At 43.3% G+C, this 24,498-nt stretch overlaps 1 protein-coding gene across 16 annotated transcripts in view; it reads right to left on the bottom strand.

Moving 5' to 3' along the window:
• The window catches only part of E2F4 (E2F transcription factor 4), a 163,755-nt gene that overhangs the window by 96,354 nt on the left and 42,903 nt on the right, over positions 1–24,498 (bottom strand). For 6 of the 16 annotated variants that reach the window (XM_085888657.1, XM_085888652.1, XM_085888653.1 and 3 more), the window contains 2 exons: positions 15,911–22,717; positions 13,491–13,685 (listed from right to left, as the gene is read on the bottom strand). Coding sequence is in view for 5 of the 16 variants with exons in the window: in XM_085888652.1 (XP_085744778.1) it covers positions 22,602–22,717 (116 nt within the window). In the remaining 11 variants the exon portion in view is untranslated. Of the gene's footprint in view, positions 1–6,927; positions 7,086–13,490; positions 13,686–15,910; positions 22,718–24,498 lie in introns of those variants that run through there. The other 10 variants (XM_085888645.1, XM_085888641.1, XM_085888643.1 and 7 more) reach the window with 3 other exon arrangements.

Genomic DNA, 24,498 nt, shown 5'->3' with positions numbered 1-24,498 from the left:
AGGAGAACGCTACCTGACCAAGTGCATATTGCCAACTGTAAAGTTTGGTGGAGGAGGAATAATGGTCTGGGGCTGTTTTCCATGGTTCAGGCTCGGCCCTTTAGTTCCAGTGAAGGAAAATCTTAACGCTACAGCATACAATGACATTCATGACGATTCTGTGCTTCCAACGTTGTGGCAACAGTTTGGGGAAGGCCCTTTCCTGTTTCAGCATGACAATGCCCCCATTGCACAAAGCGAGGTCCATACAGAAATGGTTTGTCGAGATCTGTGTGGAAGAACTTGACTGGCCTGTGCAGAGCCCTGACCTCGACCCCACTGAACACCTTTGGTATGAATTGGAATGCCGGTCACCCAGCATCAGTGCCCAACCTCACTAGTGCTCTTGTGGCTGAATGGAAGCAATGTTTCATCATCTAGTGGAAGGCCTTCCCAGAAGAGTGGAGGGTGTTATAGCAGCAAAGGAGGGGGGGAAACCAACCCCATATTAATACCCATGATTTGGGAATGAGATGTTGGACAAGCAGGTGTCCACATGCTTTTAGCCATGTAGTGCATCATGCTAAACAGTATTATATCGTTTATGGCCCTATCTCTCAACGGGTGAAGAATCGCTTTATGAATTAAATAATTCTCGTATCCAGATCTGGATTCGGATATTCACCAACATCAAATCAATTAGTCCTTGCGACACACCCAACGTGTCCACCAAGTTTTGTCTGAATCCGTCCACAACTTTTTCAGATATTGTGCTTTATATCATTTTTGGCCCTTTCGCTCAATGTCGAAGAATCACTGAAAAAAATTATCGTAGTCACATGTGGATCCAGATCTTCACCAAAATGTAATCAGTTCGTCGTTGTCACACATCCAACCTGTCCACAAAATTTCATCCAGATCCATCCACGACTTTTTGAGATATCCTGCACATAAACAAACAAATGAAATTGCTCGTTGAGCAAGGAATTGCTGGAATAACTTTGTCATATCCCCATGATCTCTGAAAAAACAAAACCTGAAAATCAATTTGGTTCTTATAAGTCGATAGTGCTACTGTTTAATGAGTTATAGCACTTAGCTTCATGGTCATCATCATAACTTGGAAGTCAATCGGACTTGAAAAGGCATTTTTCATTGTTGACCCCCCCCCCGACATTCGACCCCCGACTGCTAAGGGTGTTGGTGCGACACCACAATGAGACATATGGTTGGATGCAGAATTGGAAGATGCACATTTTGGATTTGGTTTGAAGTCGATACGACCATTTTAGCGGCCGTTATTGTGAAAATAAGAATTTCGGTTTTTCGGTGACCTTGACCTTGACCTTTGACCGAGATTCACCAAAAACGACAAGTGTCTAAGTAGGACCATGGCCAACGTCTGTACCCAGTTTGGTCATGATCGCTGAAATGGTGTGGCTGCTACAGGGTAAACAAACACACAAACAGATAGACAGACAGACAGACAAAATGACACACACAACCGACCAACATAATTGCCGAAATCCGAAGGATTCTGGCAATTAACAGACAGACAGAACGGGGTGAAAACATAACCTCCTTCACCTTCAGTGGCAGAGGTAAAAAGAATAATAATAATAATAGTGCCAACACAAGGCAATAATCATCACGAACTAATAATCCCCACCCTGGCCCAAGCACATCTAGGTTTTGTGAAAAGCAAGGTAATGTTCCAGAAGTACAGCAGGCAAGTGTGAAACAAGGCCGTTGGACTCAACTACAAATAATCCAGAAGAATTCCCATAACCAGAAGACCAATGAAAATTTGGTCCATCGGCCCAACGGGCCCACAATTGATGCCCAAACAGTGCTCTCTAACTTGTGCAGCAAGTGGTGGTGATGCGTTATAGAGAGGAGGGACAACAGTCTGATCCGGGTTGAATTGGCACAGACAACACATTCACACTGTTACTAAAAAAGGATTCACACCTCAAAGAATCAGAACATCTCAATGCCCGTCAGCACGGCACGACACGACACAACACATGCACGCAAAGGATAACAGACCATCTACCATTTCTGTCTACATCACTGTCCCCTTCTATTCCCATTGCTTATCGTTACCTCTGAAATATTATATTAAACCTATCTACCGCCCCCTTGAAACCACTCTTCAAAAGCACCATTCTACACATTAAACAACTATCTATGCAATTTACTCCGTATCCTGGAATAGCCTACGTGTACCGATGCTTTGAATAAAGAATGCTCCAGGCAGCTTACCAACACTTAAGAGGTTAAATCACTTTTACTTTATTTGAAAACACTCCAAGTGAGATAGTAAAAACCATGCTTTCTCCACACGACCACCGTTCCTCCAAACAGGGAAGAGCTGCCCTCACCCGGAACACGAGAGCATCCAATAAAAATAACCCGATGTACATACATCAAGAAACAAGCTCAAATGAGCCAAAATCCTCGTCCTCTTAATGATGACATCATAAAAATGAATACGACGTCATTGTGATGTATCAGGTTTGCGATAAATTATCTGTGCTAATGCCCAGCTTGATTCCCTCAAACAAAATTCAAACAGCTTGCCTAGTTTCTGAGATAATGGTATAGGCGATTTCTATTAGCGGCGATATTATGATGTCAACTTTTTTTCTCGGAAGAATTTCCAAAATCGGAGCTGGTTACTGCCTGCGCGTGGGCATTCTGCATATACATGGCAAGTTTCACAAAGATCCGATGCAAAATCTGGGTTGTGAAACAAAAAATGTCAAAAAATTGGAATGACGTCATAAAAATTGATATGACGTCATAGTGATGTATCATATGTGTGGTAATTCATCTCTGCTTGTTCAATTCCCGCAAACAGAATTCAAAAAGCTTGCCGAGTTTCGGAGATAATTTTTTAGGCGATTTCCATTAGCAGAGATATTTTGACGTCATAACTTTTTTTTCTAGGAGGAATTTTCAAAATCGGAGATGGTTACTGTCTGCGCAGGGTATTTTTACATATATATGCCAAGTTTCATGAAGTTTCAATGAAAACTGTAGGCTGTGAAACAAAAAAGTCCACAAGAACAACAACATGAGTAAGACTTAGAGATCCTCCACGAGGATCTAAAAACAAGCATATATAATATAATACATCCATCGTGGTAAAATACCTGGTAGCATTCCAATTGCATTGAGCCAAGGACTGGCGTCCAAGCCTAAGGCCTGATTCATGCAATGGCAGTGCATGATTATATTGGGATGGAGTCAGGTCAGCTGAACACTGACCCATGTATAATATGTGATATTTTCTGTTTAAAAAGGGCTTAACTGTGAAAAATTGATGAAACTCCCTGAAACTCGAACTTGTTCTGCAACTTATCATAATAAAGCCATGTACCAAGTTTCATATGAATATATTAAAGGGTATGGGGTGGGGGGGGAGTTTGAAAAACCACAGGTGGGATGGACGGACGGAAAGCAAACCTATAGTTCCCTCCGGTGAAACCGGACGGGGACTGATAAAGCTTGTGTGGCTGTAGCTATGCCATCGACATTCTATGCCAATCACAGCGGTGATTACAATATTGGTGATTACGGTGCAGCATCTTTAGATCATGCTTTTCTCACCTCACGATTCCTCGCCTCTGACAATAGTGATTACTATATTGATGATTATGGTCCAGCGTCTTTATCCCATGCCTTCCTCACGCCTCAAAGCAATGATTACAATTTTGATGATAATGGTGCGGCGTCTTTATCCCAAATTGTAGCATTCTGACTGGTGGGTCTGGAGAAGAAGATTTTTGAAGAAATTTACGAAGTCGATCATTTCGACCTACTTAAAGTCATGTGACTGGAACGAGCTTTGAAATCCCTCTTACCAGTCAGGAGAGGAACGTTGCTGCGAAATTTCAGCTGGATTGGCCCAGCAGTTTTGCCAGAGAAATCAAAATAGGAGATGGATGGACAGGAGGCAATACCTTATCTGGAATTTAAATTCCAGATAAGCTAAAAATATAAAAGCAGCACACACACAGTAACTCAGCTATTTACTACATACACAAATGCAAAGTGGTAATAACTTGGAAATTCAGACAACACTCAGCTCAAAACACACCTCATAACCCCCCCCCCTCCCCCATGAACATGTAATAAATAAACGATCTTGAGCAGACTACATGTGACAGTTACAGAGATGTGGAACGGCGACAAACCAGACTCAGAGCGGATGTTCTAGCTCCAACGATTACACCACCGAGGTTGGTAAAAGCTCGCCTGCTCTTTGACAAATATACCATAAGGCATTTTAATGTCAACCAACTGACGATAGCAGATGAGACACCAAACTTAACGTCCCCTCTGAAGGGCAGAATAGTCATCGAAGGGCCGACCGACTTTAGGATCACGAAGAAGGCATTTGATAAGGTACCACATCGGAGGTTGTTAGCCAAAGTGAGGGCTTGTGGAGTGACTGGTCAGGTCGCTAAATGGATTGCAAACTGGCTTAGTGGTAGGGAGCAAAGAGTGGTTGTGAGAGGGAGGATGTCATGCTGGGAGGATGCAAGTAGTGGCGTACTTCAGGGGTTAGTACTCAGACCATTAATATTCATTATTTACAGCAACGGTTTGGATAGTGGGGTGAAGAGCAGGAATTCCAAATTTGCAGATGACACAAGGCATGGAGGTAGGGTGGATAGCAGAGGGGGTGGTGATCATATTCAGGAAAGTATTGATACTTGCATAGATTGTGTACAAGATTGGAAAATGTAATTTAACCTGAGCAAGTTTAAAGTGCTCAGGATGGGTAATAATAGTAATGAAAATAAAGGTTACAGGATGCAAGGGGTAATTTTGGAGCGTGTCACGCAGCAGAAGGATCTGGGGGTGGTAATAGATACGGGAGGTAAGCAGGCAGCGCAATGCCAGGCAGCTATAGGTAAAGCCAATCGGGTTTTAGGATGTATTCAGAAGGGGATCAATTATAAATCAAGACGTGGTTTTAACATTGTACAGGAATTTAATGAGGGCCACATCTAGCAAGAATATTGTGTGCAGTTTTGGTCACCACAACTCAGGAAGGACAGAGCTACCAGAGAGAGGGTTCAGCACAGGGCTACTAGATCGATTCCGGGCCTCACTAGACTCAGCTATGAGGGGCGGCTGAAGGAGAAAGTGTCTTTATACACTAGAAAGAAGGTGGTTACGAGGAGATATGATTGAGATGTTTAAGAAAATGAAGAGTATGGACATAATAAGAATAAAATGAAATTGCTCGTTGAGCAATACAAGGAATTGCCGGAATAACTTTGTCATATCTCCATGATCTCTGAAAAAACAAAAACCTGGAAATAGATTTGGTTCTTATAAGTTGATAGTGCTTCCGTTTAATGAGTTATAGCACTTAGTTTCATGGTCATGATCATAACTTGGAAGTCAATCGGACTTGAAATGGCATTTTTTATCACAATTTGAAAGTTTTGACCCGTCCCCCCCCCGACATTCGACCCCCGATCGCTAAGAAGGATATTGGTGTGACACCACAATGAGACATATGGTTGGATGCAGTATTGGAAGATGCACATTTTTGGATTTGGTTTGAAGTCGATACGACCATTTTAGCGGACGTTATTGCGAAAATAAGAATTTCGGATTTTCGGTGACCTTGACCTTGACCTTTGACCTAGATTCACTAAAAACAACTGTCTAAGTTGGACCATGGCCGACGTCTGTACCCAGTTTGGTCATGATCGCTGAAATGGTGTGGCTGCTACAGGGAAAACAAACACACAGACAGACACACAGAATGACACACACAACCGACCAACATAATTGCCGAAATCTGAAGGATTCCAGCAATTAATAATTATTCAGCAAATAAAAGAATGATAGTTCCAGGGGTCATTGCCTGAGAGTAGAGAAGGGGAGAGTCAAGACGGTAGTAAGGCAGGGGATTTTTTACTCAGAGAGTAGTAAATGCATGGAATGGTCTTCCTGGAAATGTAGTGGCAGCAGAAAAAGTAGATAAGTTTAAATTGTAATTAGATAGGTACCTGGAAGTTATGGAGATAGATGGGTATAGGGATGTTGGTCAGACTTTTAGGTAGCTTGAGCATTGATGGGTGATTGTGTGCATGTGTGGTGTTGGCTGTGGATCTCGTAAAGGGGGAGGGGAGGGCGGGGGGGGTTGTGTGGTTGATATTGTGAATTTATCCCCCAAGAACTGCCTTCGCCCAACCACCCCCAGCCCCTCCCCCAAGAAAACAAGGACAAATGTGTCCAAGAGCCGCGTCATTCCACCAATCTCCTTGCTATGGGCATCAAGTGCCTCCAGGGCATCAAGTGCCTCCAGGGCGTCAGGTACCTCCATGTAGCCTCCCTGCCTGCTTCACTCCCTATTCTCACCCCCAGAAAGGTTTTGTCTTCACCAGGAGAATAACAACAACAACAACAACAACGAGGAGCTCTCTTCGAGCCACCGTTCGCTACACAACGCGGCTAAAAAAACATACAAAAAACAAACAGGAAACATTTAACATTTTTATCTAAATCGTGTTGGTGTTGATGTGGCGCAGACATGACGAGCTGAATGGCCTCGTCCTGCGTCCAATTTCCTTGTGGACAACAACCCGAAGTTGGGGGCGGGAAACAAACCAAGACTAGATAGGCCAAAGGTCGGTGCAGTCCACGACAGCCGTTTCCCCGCAAGACGAAACAAAACCACGTTTGTCCGTGAATGAAACGAAAAGATAAGATGGAGAACATTGAAACAGAATGTTACATTAAAAACGTACGTTCGTACAGAAAAACTAAACCGGTACGTGAGGCAACGGCGGCACGTAATATCGAACACGCATTCCAACGAGCATAATCAACGGATATAATCCACACAGAACCATCAACAGTCCACTCACAGCGCAAACAAGCAACTTGCACAAAAAACCCGATCAGATTCGACGTTACCTCAAAATCCCCATCTGTTTAAAACACCACGAATATACCGCGCGGTCACCATTTCACACAGCTGAAAACGTTGACTGCGCATGCGCACAACTGTGCAGCGTACTTTGTTGCGCGATGACGTAACGATGACGTAAGCAGCCCCCCCCCAATGATCGCTTTCCTTTCATCTCAACAATATTATGTTCACATGAATACAGTTCGCCGTATGAAACACCTTTCTACTTCTTTGGGGGTTTTATGGCGCTTTCAGAGCTACAGAGCTCTATATAAGCCACGCAACCAAACTTGGACGACATAATAAAGGAGCTATCATGTTTCCCACAAATTTTAAAGGACTCTCTCTTAAAAATCTCAGCACAGCCCAAAAGAGTCGACGGTGCTTCTGGTTCAGCAATGCTTAATATTTCCGGCAAATTTGATACTTTGATCTCCCTGTTATATTCCGGAGAAGATGCTGTCTGCCTTCGTCATAGAGTGGACATTTCACAAACTAGTGCGGGCCCGTACGTGCATGACTGTACGTGCAAAAAAAAAAAAGAATTGACGTTGCCGTGACGTCATAGCACCATGTCCTGTCATTGGTTTGGTCAATAAATGGCCATAACTTGAGAACCACTTGTCCGATTAATATCAAACTTTGAAAAGGCACATCCTCAGGTCCCCAGAAATATACCTGGCAAGTTTCAATTAGATCGGACCAGAGGTTGTCGAGAAACAGTGGTCACAGACACACAGGCACACACACACACACACACACACACACACACACACACGCAGACACACACACACACACACACACACACACACACACACGCAGACACACACACACACACACAGACACACACACACGCAGACACACACACACACACAGATTCACCCACCCTCGCAGACACACACGGACAGACACTCTCGCAGACACACACTCACACACAGACACACACACAGACACACACATACGCAGACATACACACACACACAGACACACACACAGACACACACACACAGACACACACACACAGACACACACACACAGACACATACACACACACACACACACACGCGCGCGCACACACACACACACACACACACACACACACACACACACACACACACACACACACACACACACACACACACACACACACACACACACACACACACGCACGCACACACGCACGGACACACACACACACAGACACACACACACACACACACAGACACACACACACGCGCGTGCGCGCGCACACACACACACACACACACACACACACACACACACACACACACACACACACACACACACACACACACACACACACACACATTGCTGGAATTATAGATAGATAGGTGCACCAAATCCTCAGGCTTCCTGCAATACCCACAATGCCTTGCAGAATGACATCCTATTCGATGAAGGTAAGAGTTTCGGCGGCAGTGTCCGATTCTCACCCGACCTAAAGTCACCTGATATCTCAGGTTAAGCCAGGGAAGCTCCACTGGCAGCATCACATCTTGTGACAAAATGTTGCCTTCGTTCCAGTGTCCCACTGGACTTGCCATTTTTTCATGATCCGGTCTTCACTCGACTGACGACTGACTGCTGATGGGCCCAGAAGGATTTCCGTAAGTTTATCACTTTTCAGGGCTCGCTTCACCACCAAATCGAAAGTCTCATTCCCACCAAATCCCACATGAGCGGGGATTCAGCACAGGTCGATCACTGACCCCCTCAACCTCGCATTATGTTCACCAAATGCAGCACTTCAAGGACCTGGTCATGTCTGCCACCATCTCGCAGGGATTCCAACGCCTTGAACGCAAACAGTGAATCCGAGAGGATTAAATTCAATTACCCATTCTCGGGCCAACACAACAACAAGCTCAAATGAGCTAAGATCCTCGTCCTCTTAATGATGACGTCATAAAAACGAATATGACGTCATTGTGATGTATCAGGTTTGCGATAATTATCTGTGCTAATGCCCGGCTTGATTTCCGCAAACAAAATTCAAACAGCTTGCCTAGTTTCAGAGATAATTTTTAGGCGATTTCCATTCGCGGAGATATTTTGACGTCATAACTTTTTTTCTAGGAGGAATTTTCAAAATCGGAGATGGTTACTGTCTGTGCAGGGTATTTTACATATGTATGCCAAGTTTCAGGAAGTTTCGATGAAAACTGTAGGCTGTGAAACAAAAAAAGTCCACAAGAAGAAGATGAAGAACAACAAGTGAGTAAGACTTGGAGATCCTCCACGAGGATCTAAAAAGTTCAGTCGAGAAGACCGAGAGATGCTTGGTTTGCCGAACTGATCCTCATTGGAAGAGTCAGTTGGGGTTTAAGTCATTTGGGGGAAATTGTGGGGGAAAAGGTAGAACTGAAGTGCGAAGGAGAAAGGAAGAGGAGTCCTCAAAATGTGATGGATGCTTAATGTGTCCCACACCAGGAATAGAGGAAGCAGAGGACACTCACTGTTGCAGGAAGAGTGAGGAACCCCCATTGCCCCCTTGAGGATCGTTATTACCCCGTGCATGCGAATCGAAAAGTAGGGTGAAGCGATCGGTCCCGCACTTAAGTGCGTGTCTGCATTTTGTTATTACATTTTCTCTGGAACCACATGTCGGATTGGTGCGAAATTTTCACCATAGGCGCGTCTACTCAAGTAGAATGTTGTAATGGTAATTGTGACACCATAGGTTCCATGGTGTGGCAGCCAAGTTGGGAAAAAGGAGAAATGTTGGATCTCTATAATCTCCAAAACCGCTCAATGGAAAAAAATTGAAACTTAGCACCTGTCGAGTACTCCCCATGGGGAATAAGGTTGACTTTTTATGATGTCATAGGTGCCTTCGTTATGATGTTATAATTGCATACGTAGAACGCTACATCTGATGAGCATGAAAAATTTTTTATGTGCATCTCGGGATAAATTGCTGAACGGAAAGAAATTATGACATCATCAGTCATGTGGTTCAGCAGCCATAAATGTATATTTTTAAATAAAACCTTCAAAAAATCTTTTTCTCTGAAATGGCTGAACAGATCGAGGAGAAACTTTACAGGTACGTATTACCGCCTATCCATGAGGATCAAAAAGTTCCCCTCCTATGACGTCATAGGCAGCCATATTGGATTTACCCGAAAACCTTTAAAATTCTTCTCCAGAACGGCTGACATGACAGATCGAGAAACGTCACACACATATTCCCTAAGCCTTGGGGATACCAAGGCGTTCATGAATAATTGATAGGCCACATGCTTTGGCAGCCATATTGGATTGAAGGAAAATATTTTTTAAATTCTCTCTTGAACTATTGCCTTAAGGCTTAATCGACATGAAACTTCAAAATTATGATTGAGTTCCATCCATCAATCGATTGGGACCATACTTTGTGCAGAGCATTGGTGCTGCCTAAACACTCTCCATGGCTATTGGGCACAATCCTGGGCGGGTCGCCACCCCGACACAGGATACCAGCAAGCTGGCACTCATTTTGCCGACCTCAGAAGGATGACAGGCAGTCAACCCCACCTGGTATTAATTCAACAGCCAAGTGGGATTTGATTTTGAACTCGGGATCCTCGGATCCCAAGCCCACCACCCTAACCATGAAGCCAACACCAAGTATATGATTGAGTTGTGATGGGGGAATATATTGTTGCGGGCCGGCGGGGTCGGGTGAGAAGACCACGAGGTGGGGGAAACTACGTCGATTCCCACAAGACTCCCCGGAATTGTAGGCCGTCGTTCACGGATAATTCGGTGACGCAGTGGGTCGCTTAACCGACCGTGGACGCCAATACCGCAACCGCGTGGCGTAGGGTCCTCCTGTCTAGAATCAAGTTATCTTATTAACCACGCGGTTTCGACTACCAGGGAACCACGCCCTCGGTACGCCTTGCCCGAACCGGATTACGCTACCAACTACCAACTACCTTTCCGGATCGGATGCAGCCAAGCGGCACTGCCAAGGATGTATCGGCTAGAAGGAATGGATTATCGGGAATAAAGACCCGGCTCAACTTAGATCCGAACCATGCTGGACCAATGGAGGAAAAGACAGACGAGCTGGGAACATTTCTACAATTATTTATTTACAATAAGGGGGGAAAATCATGTGGCACAACAAAAAGGTTTATTCGGTATGTAATGCAGGGAAAAGATGAGAGGTGTGGTGCAGCAATTTTACAAGCAACTTACAAAAATGGACACAGTGCGGACTTGACACGAGATTAATAAAAGCAACAATTACAACAATGAAGATCTTATACAGGCTTATCTAACGGACAGGCACTAATACACTCAGACACACACACTCAGACAAAATAAACCCAATGAAAAGGAAAGGGACCCTTTTGCAGCCAGGGAGGGAGTTGAGGTCACAGTTTTTGGTACCTGAGTGTTTCAGGGGAAGGGATGCTCCGTGGTGCGGCACCCGACAAAAGCTGTGCAGTTTGGTCCACAGCCGCACGTGTGGTAATCGTGTCTCCAGCAGGAGCTTGAGTGGAGGAGAGTGGAGTCCAAAATGGTGAGAGTTGAGCAGTAGCAGGACCAGACAAGAGGTTTGGTCGAGGTTGTGTGGGCGAGGACCAGTACAGAAGGCGGGCCGTCGAGGCGAGATGTAGGCAGAGCTAGGCAGCAGGAACACTTTCACAACAATTCTCGTCAACCTCTCCAACTTGCAATTCTCTTCAACGACCAAACGACTCGCAATTCTAACTCGACCTCTCCAACGACCCGCAAAACCAACTCGACTTCTCCAACGACCAGCAAAACCAACTCGACTCAACTCTGAGGATTGCTCCGTCCTTTATAGATCACGGAGCTCGGGGAGGAGCCATGGCGAAACCGACGTCATCGTCCGATCCGAGCATCCTTATTGGACCGGGCCTTCATGTGGTCCGCTTTCTGGGCGGGGTTTCAGCCAGACTCAAGTTTGGCCCGCCCACCTGGGTGCAAAACGAACGTGATTCACCGCCCTGTCTGGTTTGGAGTAGACGGTGGAATACTCAAAGCGCCGGTCGGTCTACTCCATGGTGCACGTTGCGATTTTTCCTCAGAAGCGATCGTTGGGGAGGGTACCGTGGGTTGTCGTGGATTTTGTCTCAGAAATGAAATGGAGTGGGGATGAAATAAAAGGGAAAATGATTTAATAACCTAACGCCCATCGAAACGCACCGCCGTGTCTTCCCACAACACACAAGGAAGGGATCTAACTACATGTATACTAATGGCATGACTAACTCGGGACAACTGTATGTTGTATGCATACGGTTCCGTGAATACGTAACAATACGTTTTAAATTTCAACCTGATCAGACACATGGTCTGACAGGCACAATTATTTAATTTTTTGAATTTGGGGGTTTTTTTGAATAAGGCTCACTTGGCTGCACCTCAATGAGTTTGAGGGCAGAGGAATAGCAGTTGAAACCCGAGTCATTCCAGATTCCTCCTGATGACTTCATCTTTGCATTTTGCTTGTTCAGGTTTCTTCTGATGAATGCAATGCAGTACACCTATTTTATTTGGTCTTCCATTTGATTACTTATAAACTTGCCACCAGAAGAGTTGGCTCACACCAAGTGCTTCTCAAGACTGCATGGGGTAAGTATTCTTTGAATACCATATAGTTACTAGGTTAAAGGAATGGAGAGATAATTTGGAGGAAGAAGCAGAAGGTGAGAAATTTGTGGAGAATAGTTGGTTACGATTGTTGAGTGAGGTTGCTGAGGAGTGTGGCAATGTGGTGGTGGGTAGGTGGTGAGTACAAAAGGTGGTGAGGGTGCAGTGAGTACAGGCATTGGTGAGGGTGCAGCATGTGTAGGCAGTGGTGAGGGAGGAGTGAGTGGTGAGGGTACAGCGATTGCAGGAAGTGGAGAGGCCAGGCATAGTCAGTGGTGAGGGAGCAGTGAGTGCAAGCAGTGATGGAGGTGCAGTGGTGAGGGTGCAATGAGTGCATACAGTGGTGAGAGTGCAGTGGCGGTGAGAGTGCAGGCAGTGTTGAGGGTGCAGTGAGTGCAGGCAGTGGAGAGGGTACAGCAAGTACATGCAGTGGAGAGGGCGCAGTGAGTGCATGCAGTGGAGAGGGCGCAGCAAGTACATGCAGTGGAGAGGGCGCAGTGAGTACATGCAATGGAGAGGGCGCAGTGAGTGCATGCAGTGGAGAGGCCAGGCATAGGTAGTGGAGGGAATAGTAAATACAGGAGGTGGAGAGTTTGCAGTGAGTGCAGGCAGTGGTGAGGGTGCAGGGAGTGGTGAGGGTGCAGGCAGTGGTGAGGGTGCAGGCAGTGGTGAGGGTGCAGGGAGTGGTGAGGTCTAATTTCCTTGTGTATCCTTGTGTACGTGTGTCAGCCGGGAAGCATATATTGCATGTTCATTTGGCCGTATGTTATCCTTGCTCTCAACCATGAACTACCTTGGTTGGGGGAAAATAAAACTGTGATGGAATGAGCACTGCACATTCATTTTGTTGTCTATAAATTTTCTATGTCTGAACAATCTATAGATGTGTGATATGGCATTATTTACACGGGAAATACAAAATCAATTTTGAACTCACCTGAACATGAAATCTTTCCACCTTTTGCATATTCTGGCAAAGCTGCGTCAATCACCCATGAGTAGTGTACTCTTGATGCAAGATCCTTTTCAATCGCGATCAACAATGCCAGCCCAGAAAGTTATTCTCCAGTCATTGTGGAGCGAAGATGGTTCTTGATCAGTTTGACCCTGCCGAATGATCGCTCAGCTGTAGCTGAAGAAATTGGAAAGATTGGCATCATGCCCTCTGATGTGTTCTTGATTATGAATTTCAAGATACCTTGTGTACAGTATTTGTTATTTCAACAAGTAATTAAAGCATTTTTCTGATGCAAAAGGATGTAGGGATGTTCCTCCAAAATGTATGTAAACAAGGTAGGGATGGTCACAATAAATGATCATGTGAAACCATCCCTACAGCTTTCCTTGAATAATGGTTGTCCTGACACAAGACACGAACTGTGTGTGTGTGTGTGTGTGTGTGTGTGTGTGTGTGTGTGTGTGTGTGTGTGTGTGTGTGTGTGTGTGTGTGTGTGTGTGTGTGTGTGTGTGTGTGTGTGAGAGAAAGGTTATATTGAACACACATTCATGCACTTGCACACACAGAACACATGTTCTTGAGCCCAGTCAAAGTAATGATTTAAAAACAATTAAACATTTATGGTGAGACAGCAATCCATCAATGATCCCCATCAAACTTGTTAGAACTCGAGCAATTTTCACGTGAAGAATGGGAAAAGATCTCACCATCTCACTGTGCAAAGCTGGAAGAGATCGACCCAAAAAGAGTCATAGCAGTCATTGCTGAAAAAGGTTCTTCCACCAAGTACTGACCGCAGGGGCTGAATACTTTTACAACCAGTGAATTTTGATTTCTACATGTTTTTTGCAGGTATTCCCGACAGGTAACCTCCTTCACCGAAAACTGTGTTTAGTTTGATCTCTTCGGTTATAAATAAAAAAGCTCATTTGGAAAAATTGCTTCCACATAATTCGTAACTCATCTAAATGTGGCATTAATGGAAGAGAGTGAATACTTTTGCAGGCCAATATCAACCCCCTCTATCCAGAATCACTGATCACCTCCATTCATTTGTTCTTCTCTTTTCCCACATGTGGAACCAACTTCCACATCCGCTTTAATTTTATTCTTCCCTCTAAGTATTCAAGACGGCTGTTCACCACCATCTCAAGTCATCCCCCACCCAAAATCATGATATTTTCTTCCCTCGTTAACCACCCAACCCCAATCCCTTCTCCTTCCAAATTTCCAGTTTTCTCTTCTTGGAGTGTCCTTCTGTATTCATCTTATTCACCCCATGGGTGCTCTCCTGCCCCCATTCCTCCCCACACCAATTGTTGGTCTCCCTCTGTCTTGGCCTTCATCTCTGCTGTTGGCTTTCCCCCACCCTCCTCTCTCTACTGTTCCTTTTGTTCTGTTGCATCCTGATCAGTAAGTGTACTTGCTCTTACACAGACCTTGATAATGTGAAAAACAAAATTGCTCAGAATGCTGTCACTCAGAAAGTAGTGAAAGCATGGAATGGTCGACAAGACCACATTTCAAAAGCTTCTAACCTCATGATATCATGTTTTCCAAGCATCAAGTCTCTCCTTCAAACTAAAAAGTGTTCAACATTTTCTTCTTCAGCTGGTTATTCAAAATCCTTCGCAATAATTCCTTCCTCTTGTTGAAAGCCGACTTGCCCAATGCAATTGGTCTCTTTCTTTCACAATGGCATCTCCCAATCACTATCAGTATACTTATGAAGAAACCATTTTAAATTCACTGATCTGTTGAAACTCAATTCAATCCATAAAAATTGTCAAGCTTTGCCAACAATCCTTGAAATTTTCATAATCTTGGTCCTTTTCACATTGATAAGCATTCCATATTCTTTCGACACTTGGTTCAGAACTTACACCAACCTTTGCAGGGGAACTTCCATCAATCTGGGGCACGGTTTGGTAATCTGCAAATCTGACAACCTTCACCATTTTTCCTGCACCCTTACTCCCTTTTTCCACAATATATTTGCAATTGATCACTGGCTTTGGCACCAATAAGCCTGGTGTTGGCTCAGTGGTTAGGGTAGTGGCTTGGGATCCAAGGGTCCTGAGTTCAAGCCCTGTTGGCCGCTGAATTAATACACACCAGGGGGTTGACTCAGCCTGTCATCCTTCCGAGGTCGGCAAATTGAGTACCAGCTTGCTGGGATAATTGAGCCATTTGAGTATCCTGCGACGGAGTAGCGACCTGTCCAGGATTGTGCCCAACAGCCCAGCAAACTGCTTCGGCAGCACCGACACTCTCCGTAGAGAGTATGGTTCCAATTATTATTATTATTATTTGGCACCAATACAAATCTTAATTATGGACCCCCAGGCATCTAAAAAGGTACAAACATTGAACAAACAGTTTCAAATGGAGCAGCTTACCGCCATTAGAGCATTTAAATTGCATCAGGTGTGGCAGTACATGTGAATTGTTGTTCCCAGCTTGCCGGCTCGATGGCAGAAGACGCCATTTGCATTTTTGCCGCCTTCATCCGTACCCCGCTTAGAATTCTGTGTGGGCACTGACAAATTTATAGTCGAACTAAAGCTTCCTTTAGTAATTGAAAAATCGATGTGACACAAAACAGCTTTGACATCAACCTTCCCTCTTTTCCTTTGCAAAGGGCTAACACTCAAAACTTCATCTGCACCTCACTTCCCACCACAGTTAGCATGCATTTATGAGTTTCAAGTTGATAAAATCCATTACTTATTATCAATATGGACCGGTTTAGTTGGAAATAAAAAAGTCACAGATGTGGATAAAGTTAAGAATACCACGCAAAATAATACAGCAGTCGATGCTACGTCAGCTTTCTGTTTATTTAAACAATGTGACAAACACACTTAAAGACACCAACGTGCCTCAAGTAAAATTATTTACAGCTAAAAAGGCAAAACATTTGTGCAAATATCAAAATACGTCAGAAAAGCATTGCATAAAGCAATGGCAATGGTGCTGGCAGTAATAATAATTCAGAAATACGTCACACAGAATATTACAAAACTGAAAGTGTGTGTACAACTGTCAACTTGGTCATAATATATGTAGTCTTCATACACGGACACAAACAAATAAAGAAATTACAGCAATTTAAGTGATAAAAGAAGAGAACTGTACAAATTTAACGTCCAACTCATTGTGGCTATCGAAAGCTGGATGACCTTCACACTTCCAAAGCTTTACAGTTTCCATTCACCTGAATTTGTGGATGGACAGTGATCAAATTAAGTTCACCATCCTGCAGGTGTACTGGCCTTTGAGTTGTCACATAACCAAATGGAGGAGGATTTAACTACGAGCTGTTATTCTGGCTCTTCGAAGGTCCGGCACCGCACCACAGACAACGCCGCCATTTTGGAAGTGTGTTAAACTGAATATCCTATCTGCGATCACTCTTTCATGGATGTTCCATGGTGCCTTTTGGAAAGAGTAGGCCATAGTTTGCCTGCAGCCTGGAAAATGGCAAACTATCCACTGAATTCCTTATCGCGAGAATGCTTCTGCATCACGTTTAATTTCCTGCCAGGGAATTATTGAGAAGGTAAACAGGTGGCTTGCTGCTAGTCTGACATGATTATGGACTAAAAATCCACTCTAAATGGAATTAGCTTGAAGGATTTACACATCGAGAAATATCTCAAACTGATTACAACCAGTTGTTTTCATGTTTTAATTTGTTGTTTGAAACCACAATGATGGGTAGACTTTCACTGGTGGGATGAAATTCTTGGGGAAATGGAAAACCATATATAGTTCAATAATTATTCATTTAACTTTTGTTTTTTTGCTGTCATAAAGTTTGAACACATGCCATCTGAATATTTCACAGTAAAAACTAAATAGTCAGTCATTGAGCAAAACGATGCTGCTGGCAGGACAGCTTAGACTCAAAGTATGCACATTTACATTTGAGTTGTCTAGATCAAAGGATGGAATCAAAAGAACCTTGATCGAGATGTGGTAACTGCCATGGGAAGCAACAAGCTCAAATGAGCTAAGATCCTCATCCTCTTCATGATGACGTCATAAAAACGAATATGACGTTATTGTGATGTATGAGGTTTGTGATAAATTATCTGTGCTAATGCCTGGCTTGATTCTTGCAAGCAAAATTCAAACAGCTTGCCGAGTTTCGGAGATAATGGTATCGGAGATTTCCATTAGCGGCGATATTATGACGTCAACTTTTTTTTCTAGGAAGAATTTCCAAACTCGGAGATTGTTACTGTCTGCGCAGGGTATTTTTACATATATATGCCAAGTTTCAGGACGTTTCGATGAAAACTGTAGGCTGTGAAACAAAAAAGTCCACAAGAAGAAGATGAAGAACAACAACGTGAGTAAGACTTAGATATTCTCCACGAAGATCTAAAAATAGCCTGATTTTGAGTGATAGTACTTTATCAGTGCAAAAAAGTTCTCTATTTTTGTTGTGGCTCTGACGAAAGGCGAATACCCAAAACGTCTCCTCCTTACTTCTCCCGGCAGTTAGCATACTTTACTGAACATTCTATTGATTCCATCCATTGTATCACCAGCCCCCTTGAATAAATTCCAAATTGTTGCTTTTACTGACTGTTGCGATGGCAATGGCAGTGCCACCAAGCATCACCCTTGCGAAGAGCCTGCATCAGCAGTGACACTTGTTAAAGAGTAACGATGGTGATGATGATGAACAAAGCATAAGGGTTTAATTTGTTCCTATCCCTCATCATCATTATTAACACCCTTTGTTCTGATCTGTTCCTGTGTTTAGTTTCCTTTTATCGATGTTAATAATTGGCAAATATTTGCTTCACCAAATTAGGAAGATCATTTCCATTGGGCAAGCTTCTATAAAGAAGAATCTGTCAAATTCTAAAAAACACGAGTGAAATATGTAAAGACAAAAAACACAGAGTAAGTTGTGCCAATTAAAGAAAGCTCTACTCAGATGTATTTTTGCCAAGGGCATTAGAATCCATTCACGTAAAGGCCCGGTCACACCTTGACGTTTTAGCCAGCGATGGCAACGTGTTAAAATGTATGTAAAACGCTGGCTTACGTTGAACTTTTGATGTTTTTTTTTAAAGATTCGGACGTATTCATAGCGACTTCGTCTTATGTATAACGCATTGGTAACTACACAGAACGTTTCGTTGTGTTATAGATAACTTATACCAACGAATGCTGAACCTGTTGTCGGCCTACACAACCGATGCCTAACGATAGTCTAACTTAGGCATAGCGCGTTGCACGCATCGCCGACGATGTCGTGACATAGCCTATTAAAAGGCTGACGCACAACGATTCAAATCATAACTGCCGTAGAAATGGAAGGGTCAAAATCGCGGTCACACCTTGGCGATCTTGCCAGCGTATGCCGACGTAACAAAAAGTGTGTCTAAAACGTTGGGGCACGTCAAATACGGTATGGGTAAGTTTGGTATGCGCGAGTAGAACGCTAAATACGCTATCATAAGTCGTAGTAAGTAGAGTACGTCAAGAAATTTTGAACATGTTCAAAATTTTACGACGTACTCGGCGTATGACACATGTTCCGCATGCGATGGGGATAAGTTGTACACACGATATGTGGACGCTTACACACGTCCACAAAGGCTACTTATAAGCTACTCATAAGTCGAAAAACGTCGCGGTAATGTCTTTTTTACGCGAAACTTATTTCTAACTTATGTTTGACGTGCTTTGAACCAATTCTTTACGTAGTCCCAACACACATCGACGTATGTAGACGTATTCCAATGACGTCTTCCGGTCGACAAAAAAATAAATGAACGTGTTTCTAGGTTACAACTGCCATATAAAGACGTGTTCCCAGCGGTTTTGGGAATTGGTATATAAAAATGGTGTTCATAAAAGGGGAACCCAACAGTGTTTTCGAGTCCTTTTTGAGTCGATGTCCATGTCAGCAGTAACAGTATCAGTATCAGTATTACTATTAGTATTAGTAGTAGTTTGTTCATGTTGGCAGTAGTAGGTGGGTGTGAGGGGGAGGGTGTGGGTTATGATGGATCGTCCTTGCGTCCGCGTGTCCACGGGTAGGTTCATAGGCTGCCACTCAACGATTTAAATGGCTGCATCTCCACTATTGAAAGTAGACGCTTGCGCTCAACAATTGGATTTTTTTTACACTCAACGACTTTTAAACGGTACCACTCAGCTAGTTTCATTGTTTACAATGAACGATTTAAATTGCTGTCACTCGCCTTTGTTTTTTTTGTTTTTTGACGCTGGGGTTTGGAAATTTGAAACGTTTCTTCTGAACGTGTTAAAACGCTCAAACTAGACTATTTTAAATAGACGCTGCCGATGGACAATTGGAATCATAGCCAAGCTAGACATCGAAGTGTGAACATCCTCGTCATGCCGAAGAAAAGTTTGAAGAATGCTGCAAATAAGTGTCCTGGCCGTGGCCGTGGACGCTGACGCAAGGACGATCCATTATACCGACGTCTTTCAGCCTATGAGTAACTTAAAAGTAATGTCTGTCGACGTGTGGCAACGATCGCGTAACGTGCCAACAACACGTTAATCATAGGTAGGAAATAAGTTTCGGGTACTCTAAACACTACCTCGGCGTGTCTCAACTTATGATTAACTTACAAGTAGCATGTGTTGACGTCTGTCAACGATCGCAGACCGTGCCTACAACTTGTGGCCAGCGTAGCAGAACGTGTGAGTCATACGCCGGCATACGTCGTGAAATTTCAAGCATGAAAAAATTTGAGGACAACCGAAAAGTACAACGTTTAAAGCCAACGTACAACGACGTATGGCAACGTACTACGACGTATGGCAACGTACTACGACGTATGCCAGCGTGCTCTCAATGTTATCAAAACTTACCCATAACGTATTCAACGTGTGCCAGCGTTTTAGAAAAAAATTTCAAAAATCGGCATACATTGGCTAAAACGTCAAGGTGTGACCGGGCCTTTACATACACTAAATGGAGGAACTTTTGAGCACCCATGCCATGTCATCCCATCGCTTCCGACCATATATCTCATGTTTCGTTTCCCTTCTTTTCTTCCTTTTTCTTCTCCTTCTCCCTCCCTCTCCCACCATTTAAACTCTCATATCCTATATTTTCCTTTATAATGGCAAATTCCAGAGCGAGGCTAAAGCACAAGGCTTATTACTCTCACATTTAAGAGAGGTTGTAGCCTCTTTTTACCACCTCTCCTCTGGTCGGTGCAACTCCTGATGCTCTATCAGCCCGTCAAACCTCTCCCCATTCTTCCAGTAATCCACTCCTGGTTAAACTCGCAAAATCCAGGCTTTCCACCCACCTTGACTCTTTCCTCCCATTTGTTGAACTGCCTTCCAGAGAATGTTTCATTGACTGTTCCATCCAGTTTCAAGCAAGCGGTGCACCCTATCTCATGTCATCCCTTATCCCTACCCCTCAATATTTTCTATTCCCATTAACCATACATAACCCTATGCCTGGTGTTGGCTTAATGGTTAGGGTGGTGGGCTTGGGATCCTTGGATCCCGAGTTCAAATCCCACTCAGCTGTTGAATTAATGCCAGGTGGGGTTGACTCTGCCTGCCATTCTTACAAGGTTTGCAAAATGAGTGCCAGCTTGCTGGTATCCTGTGTTGGAGTGGTGACCCATCCAGCATTGTGCCCAATAGCCAAGGAGACTGCTTAGGCAGCACCAATGCTCTGCACAGAGTATGGTCCAATGGATGGATGGATGGATACCTAACCCAACCCTCTTACTTGCAGATTATTGTTTTCTCCCCTCGTTTGTCTCCTTCTTTCCTGTTCATTCTTTCCATTGCCTGGTGTGTGCATGTGGCCCCACTGTTAGTACACGTTGTCATTTTCCCCTCTGCCTCCTCATGATCTTATACTATGTGTACAATACGGTATATATATATATATATATATATATATATATATATATATATATATATATATATATATATATATATATATATATATATATATATATATATATATATATATCCCTTACATTATTCAGATTTTTCCCACAATTCTGTGAAACTCCCAACCCTCCCCCTTTATACATACTCAGTAGATGGCCTCGAATGTTAGCATTTCTGAGTTAAGGTCTCCTTTTGCACATCATATCCCATAACATGAGGCTGAAGCACAAGACCAACTGTTTTCCCACTACATACAACTTTTGAGTAGTACTCTGTGGAGCTATGGACAAAGGCTTTTTTTGGCTTCAGTTCAACATGGTGGCTCATTTTCCATTTTCATACATCTAATTTCACAGAATTAAAAAAAATTCCCATAGCCTTCTCTCCACACCCACTGGATCATATACATTCTTCAACCAACCCATTTCCTGTGCATGATTTATTAAACCTAGAATGTACAATCACATTTATCCATTTTCTCTGTTTCTTCCTGTCTGTACAACAGCCTTCTGCCCCAGTTAGCCTCTTTTCTTCAGTCCCTTATGGTACCAGTCCACCACTATATGTGAAATCCTTTGCCCAACTCTGATATTCTATCCACTGTTTCGTAATTTAATTCCATCTTTCGATTGTCAGTATGAACTCACATATTCTTATATTGTGCAGCATTTTTACGACCTTAGACACCTGTATATAAAAATTGGAGAAGGCAGTGAGCAATGGAAAAGGCAATGAAATGAGTTGAATATATAGAGGGAAAAATTGAAAGGCAGTAACGTTTTCTGAAGTCGTATTCATAAACAAGAAAGCGAGAGAAAAAGAGTGAGAAAGAGAAAGGTAGAGGAAAGCACAGAGGAGGAAAAGGATTACAGAAGAGAAGATAAAAAGGTTGGTTCGAAAAGACAAAATGAAAACAAAACAAAGAAGAAAACAAAAAGGATTCACAAGCACAAAAAGACCAAGGGGAGAAAAGTGCTTTCATCATGAAATATTTGTATTCACCATGTAGTTAAAGCAGGCAGCTGTTAGAAGGCAGTAAGGTCCGGCATCCTATATAGTCAGTTTGGTTTGTGTAATGTACATGGTATATCTGTCCAGACCCACAAGGCCGAGTAGGGTGCACCATCAGAAAGGCGTGTTCAAAGTGATGTAAGGTGTTGTTGAGGTTCAAAGGTCAAGTGGTGGGACATCAAAAAGGTCACAAAGGCCTTCACTGACATCCAAGCTGAAGTGGTAATCATGGTTCCCAGGAGGTGGGGATAGACGAAGCAAAGGTGCAAATGCTGTTGGGAAAGCAAAAGCAGAAAATGAAAGGCAGTGTGAATAGTCATGGAAATATAATTTTGTCGAACTGCAAGTATTTATTTTAAACAAAATAGATTGCACAAGGTGGGTATAGAAGAAAAAGGGTGATTGGGGGGGGGGGGAGTCTTAATACAAGGTTTCGGTAAAGAACTTCATGTTGATCTGTTTCGGCAAACAGATAGATGATATGAAACAAATGCCATACGAAAATGTTGACTTGTCATTTTGGCATTATTATGGAGCTCAAATTTTAATCTTCTCAACTACTTGGTTTATCGGCATGACGATTGTAGTCTCGGCACAGCTCCTACGTGTTGTTGGACACGGGGAAGTCACTAAAGGCTTTTGGAACTTGACAAACTTTCAGGGGATGCCAGAGTTGGACATTTATTAAAATATTTCCAAGCAGATGGCAGATGACCATTTGCTCAAGGTCATCTGCCATCTGCTTGGAAATGAGGAAACATTACCACTCTGCATAAGAAGGTGTAAAAACAGATCCCTGCAACTACAGACCAATCAGCCTGCTCCCAATCATCAGCAAGGGTCATGCAATCCATCATCGCTTCTGACATTAAATCCTTCCTCTTCTCCAATGGCTTGATTTCCGATCATCAATTTGGATTCACACCAGGTCAGTCTACCCTCGACATGCGACATGCTTTCCCAAAAATCGATGGAGGTCCTCAAAGCCAATCATGAGATCAGACATATCATGAGCTTTTCATATGGTCTGGCACCCCGCATTGCTCACCAAACTCTCTTCTTCTGGTATCCAAAGAAATCTCTACTCATGGCTCGCAGACTTCCTCTCCTGTCGCAGTCAATGCGTGGCTCTTAGCTGAATTCTGTCATCTCCTCTTCCTTTTTTTTTCTTCCATCTTCAAGCTTTTGGGTCTCACTATCTGCCATGATCTTTCCTGGGAAAGCTACATTTCCGAGCTGGCCTCCAAAGCCATTCCCAGACTGGGCATACTCCGTCGTGCAAAGTACTTTCCTGACACACCTGAGCTCCTAACCTCATACAAAGGCTGAATCTGCAGCCTGGAATACTGCTCTCTCCTCTGGCCTGGTGCTCCTGCCTCACACCTAGTTCAACTTCACGCTGCAGAAACCAAGGCTTATAGGATCATTTGTATCTCCCGCGATGAAGCTGAGTGTTTAGGTCTCTCACTCGCACACCGCAGGCAGGTCGGTAGTCTTTCTATCTTCTACCCTCTCCTATCCAGTCTTTGTGTTCGCTCTTATACGAGCCTTGACAGTGTATACAAAAAAAAAAAACATACGAGTGGAAGCCCGTGCTCAGAATAGAAAAAATAAAAAGGAAGCCTTTTATCCTTGCGCTGGTTGAAAGAACTCAAAATGAGAGGTTCAAGAAATTATTTCTTGAGTTATAATCGCATGCATAATTTTCCTTTATAATGGCAAATTTCAGAGCGAGGCTAAAGCACAAGGCTTATTACTCTCACATTTAAGAGAGGCTGTAGCCTCTTTTTACCACCTCTCCTCTGGGGTTGACTCTGCCAGAGTGATCACTGGCAGGTGAGAATTGAGAATCACGCCACAAAACACAAGAAAACCGAAAAGAAATCTTAACGTACTTAAAGAAAAGAAGAGAGTAAAATGAGTTTAACAACTTATTCATTTATTCATAACATTTGATTGGGTACATCTCAGTTCCAAATGTTGCACTATCTGCACTTTATATGTGTATAAAGATGCAGTCTCTTGTGTACAACTTTGTTTTGAATATTATTTT

Source organism: Eptatretus burgeri, chromosome 7, assembly GCF_056783735.1.
Source record: "Eptatretus burgeri isolate ZD-2024b chromosome 7, Ebu_testis_v1, whole genome shotgun sequence".
Lineage (NCBI taxonomy): Eukaryota > Metazoa > Chordata > Myxini > Myxiniformes > Myxinidae > Eptatretus > Eptatretus burgeri.
The sequence above is the reverse complement of the archived record's forward strand: the minus strand, read 5'-3'. Positions and strand labels throughout refer to the sequence as shown.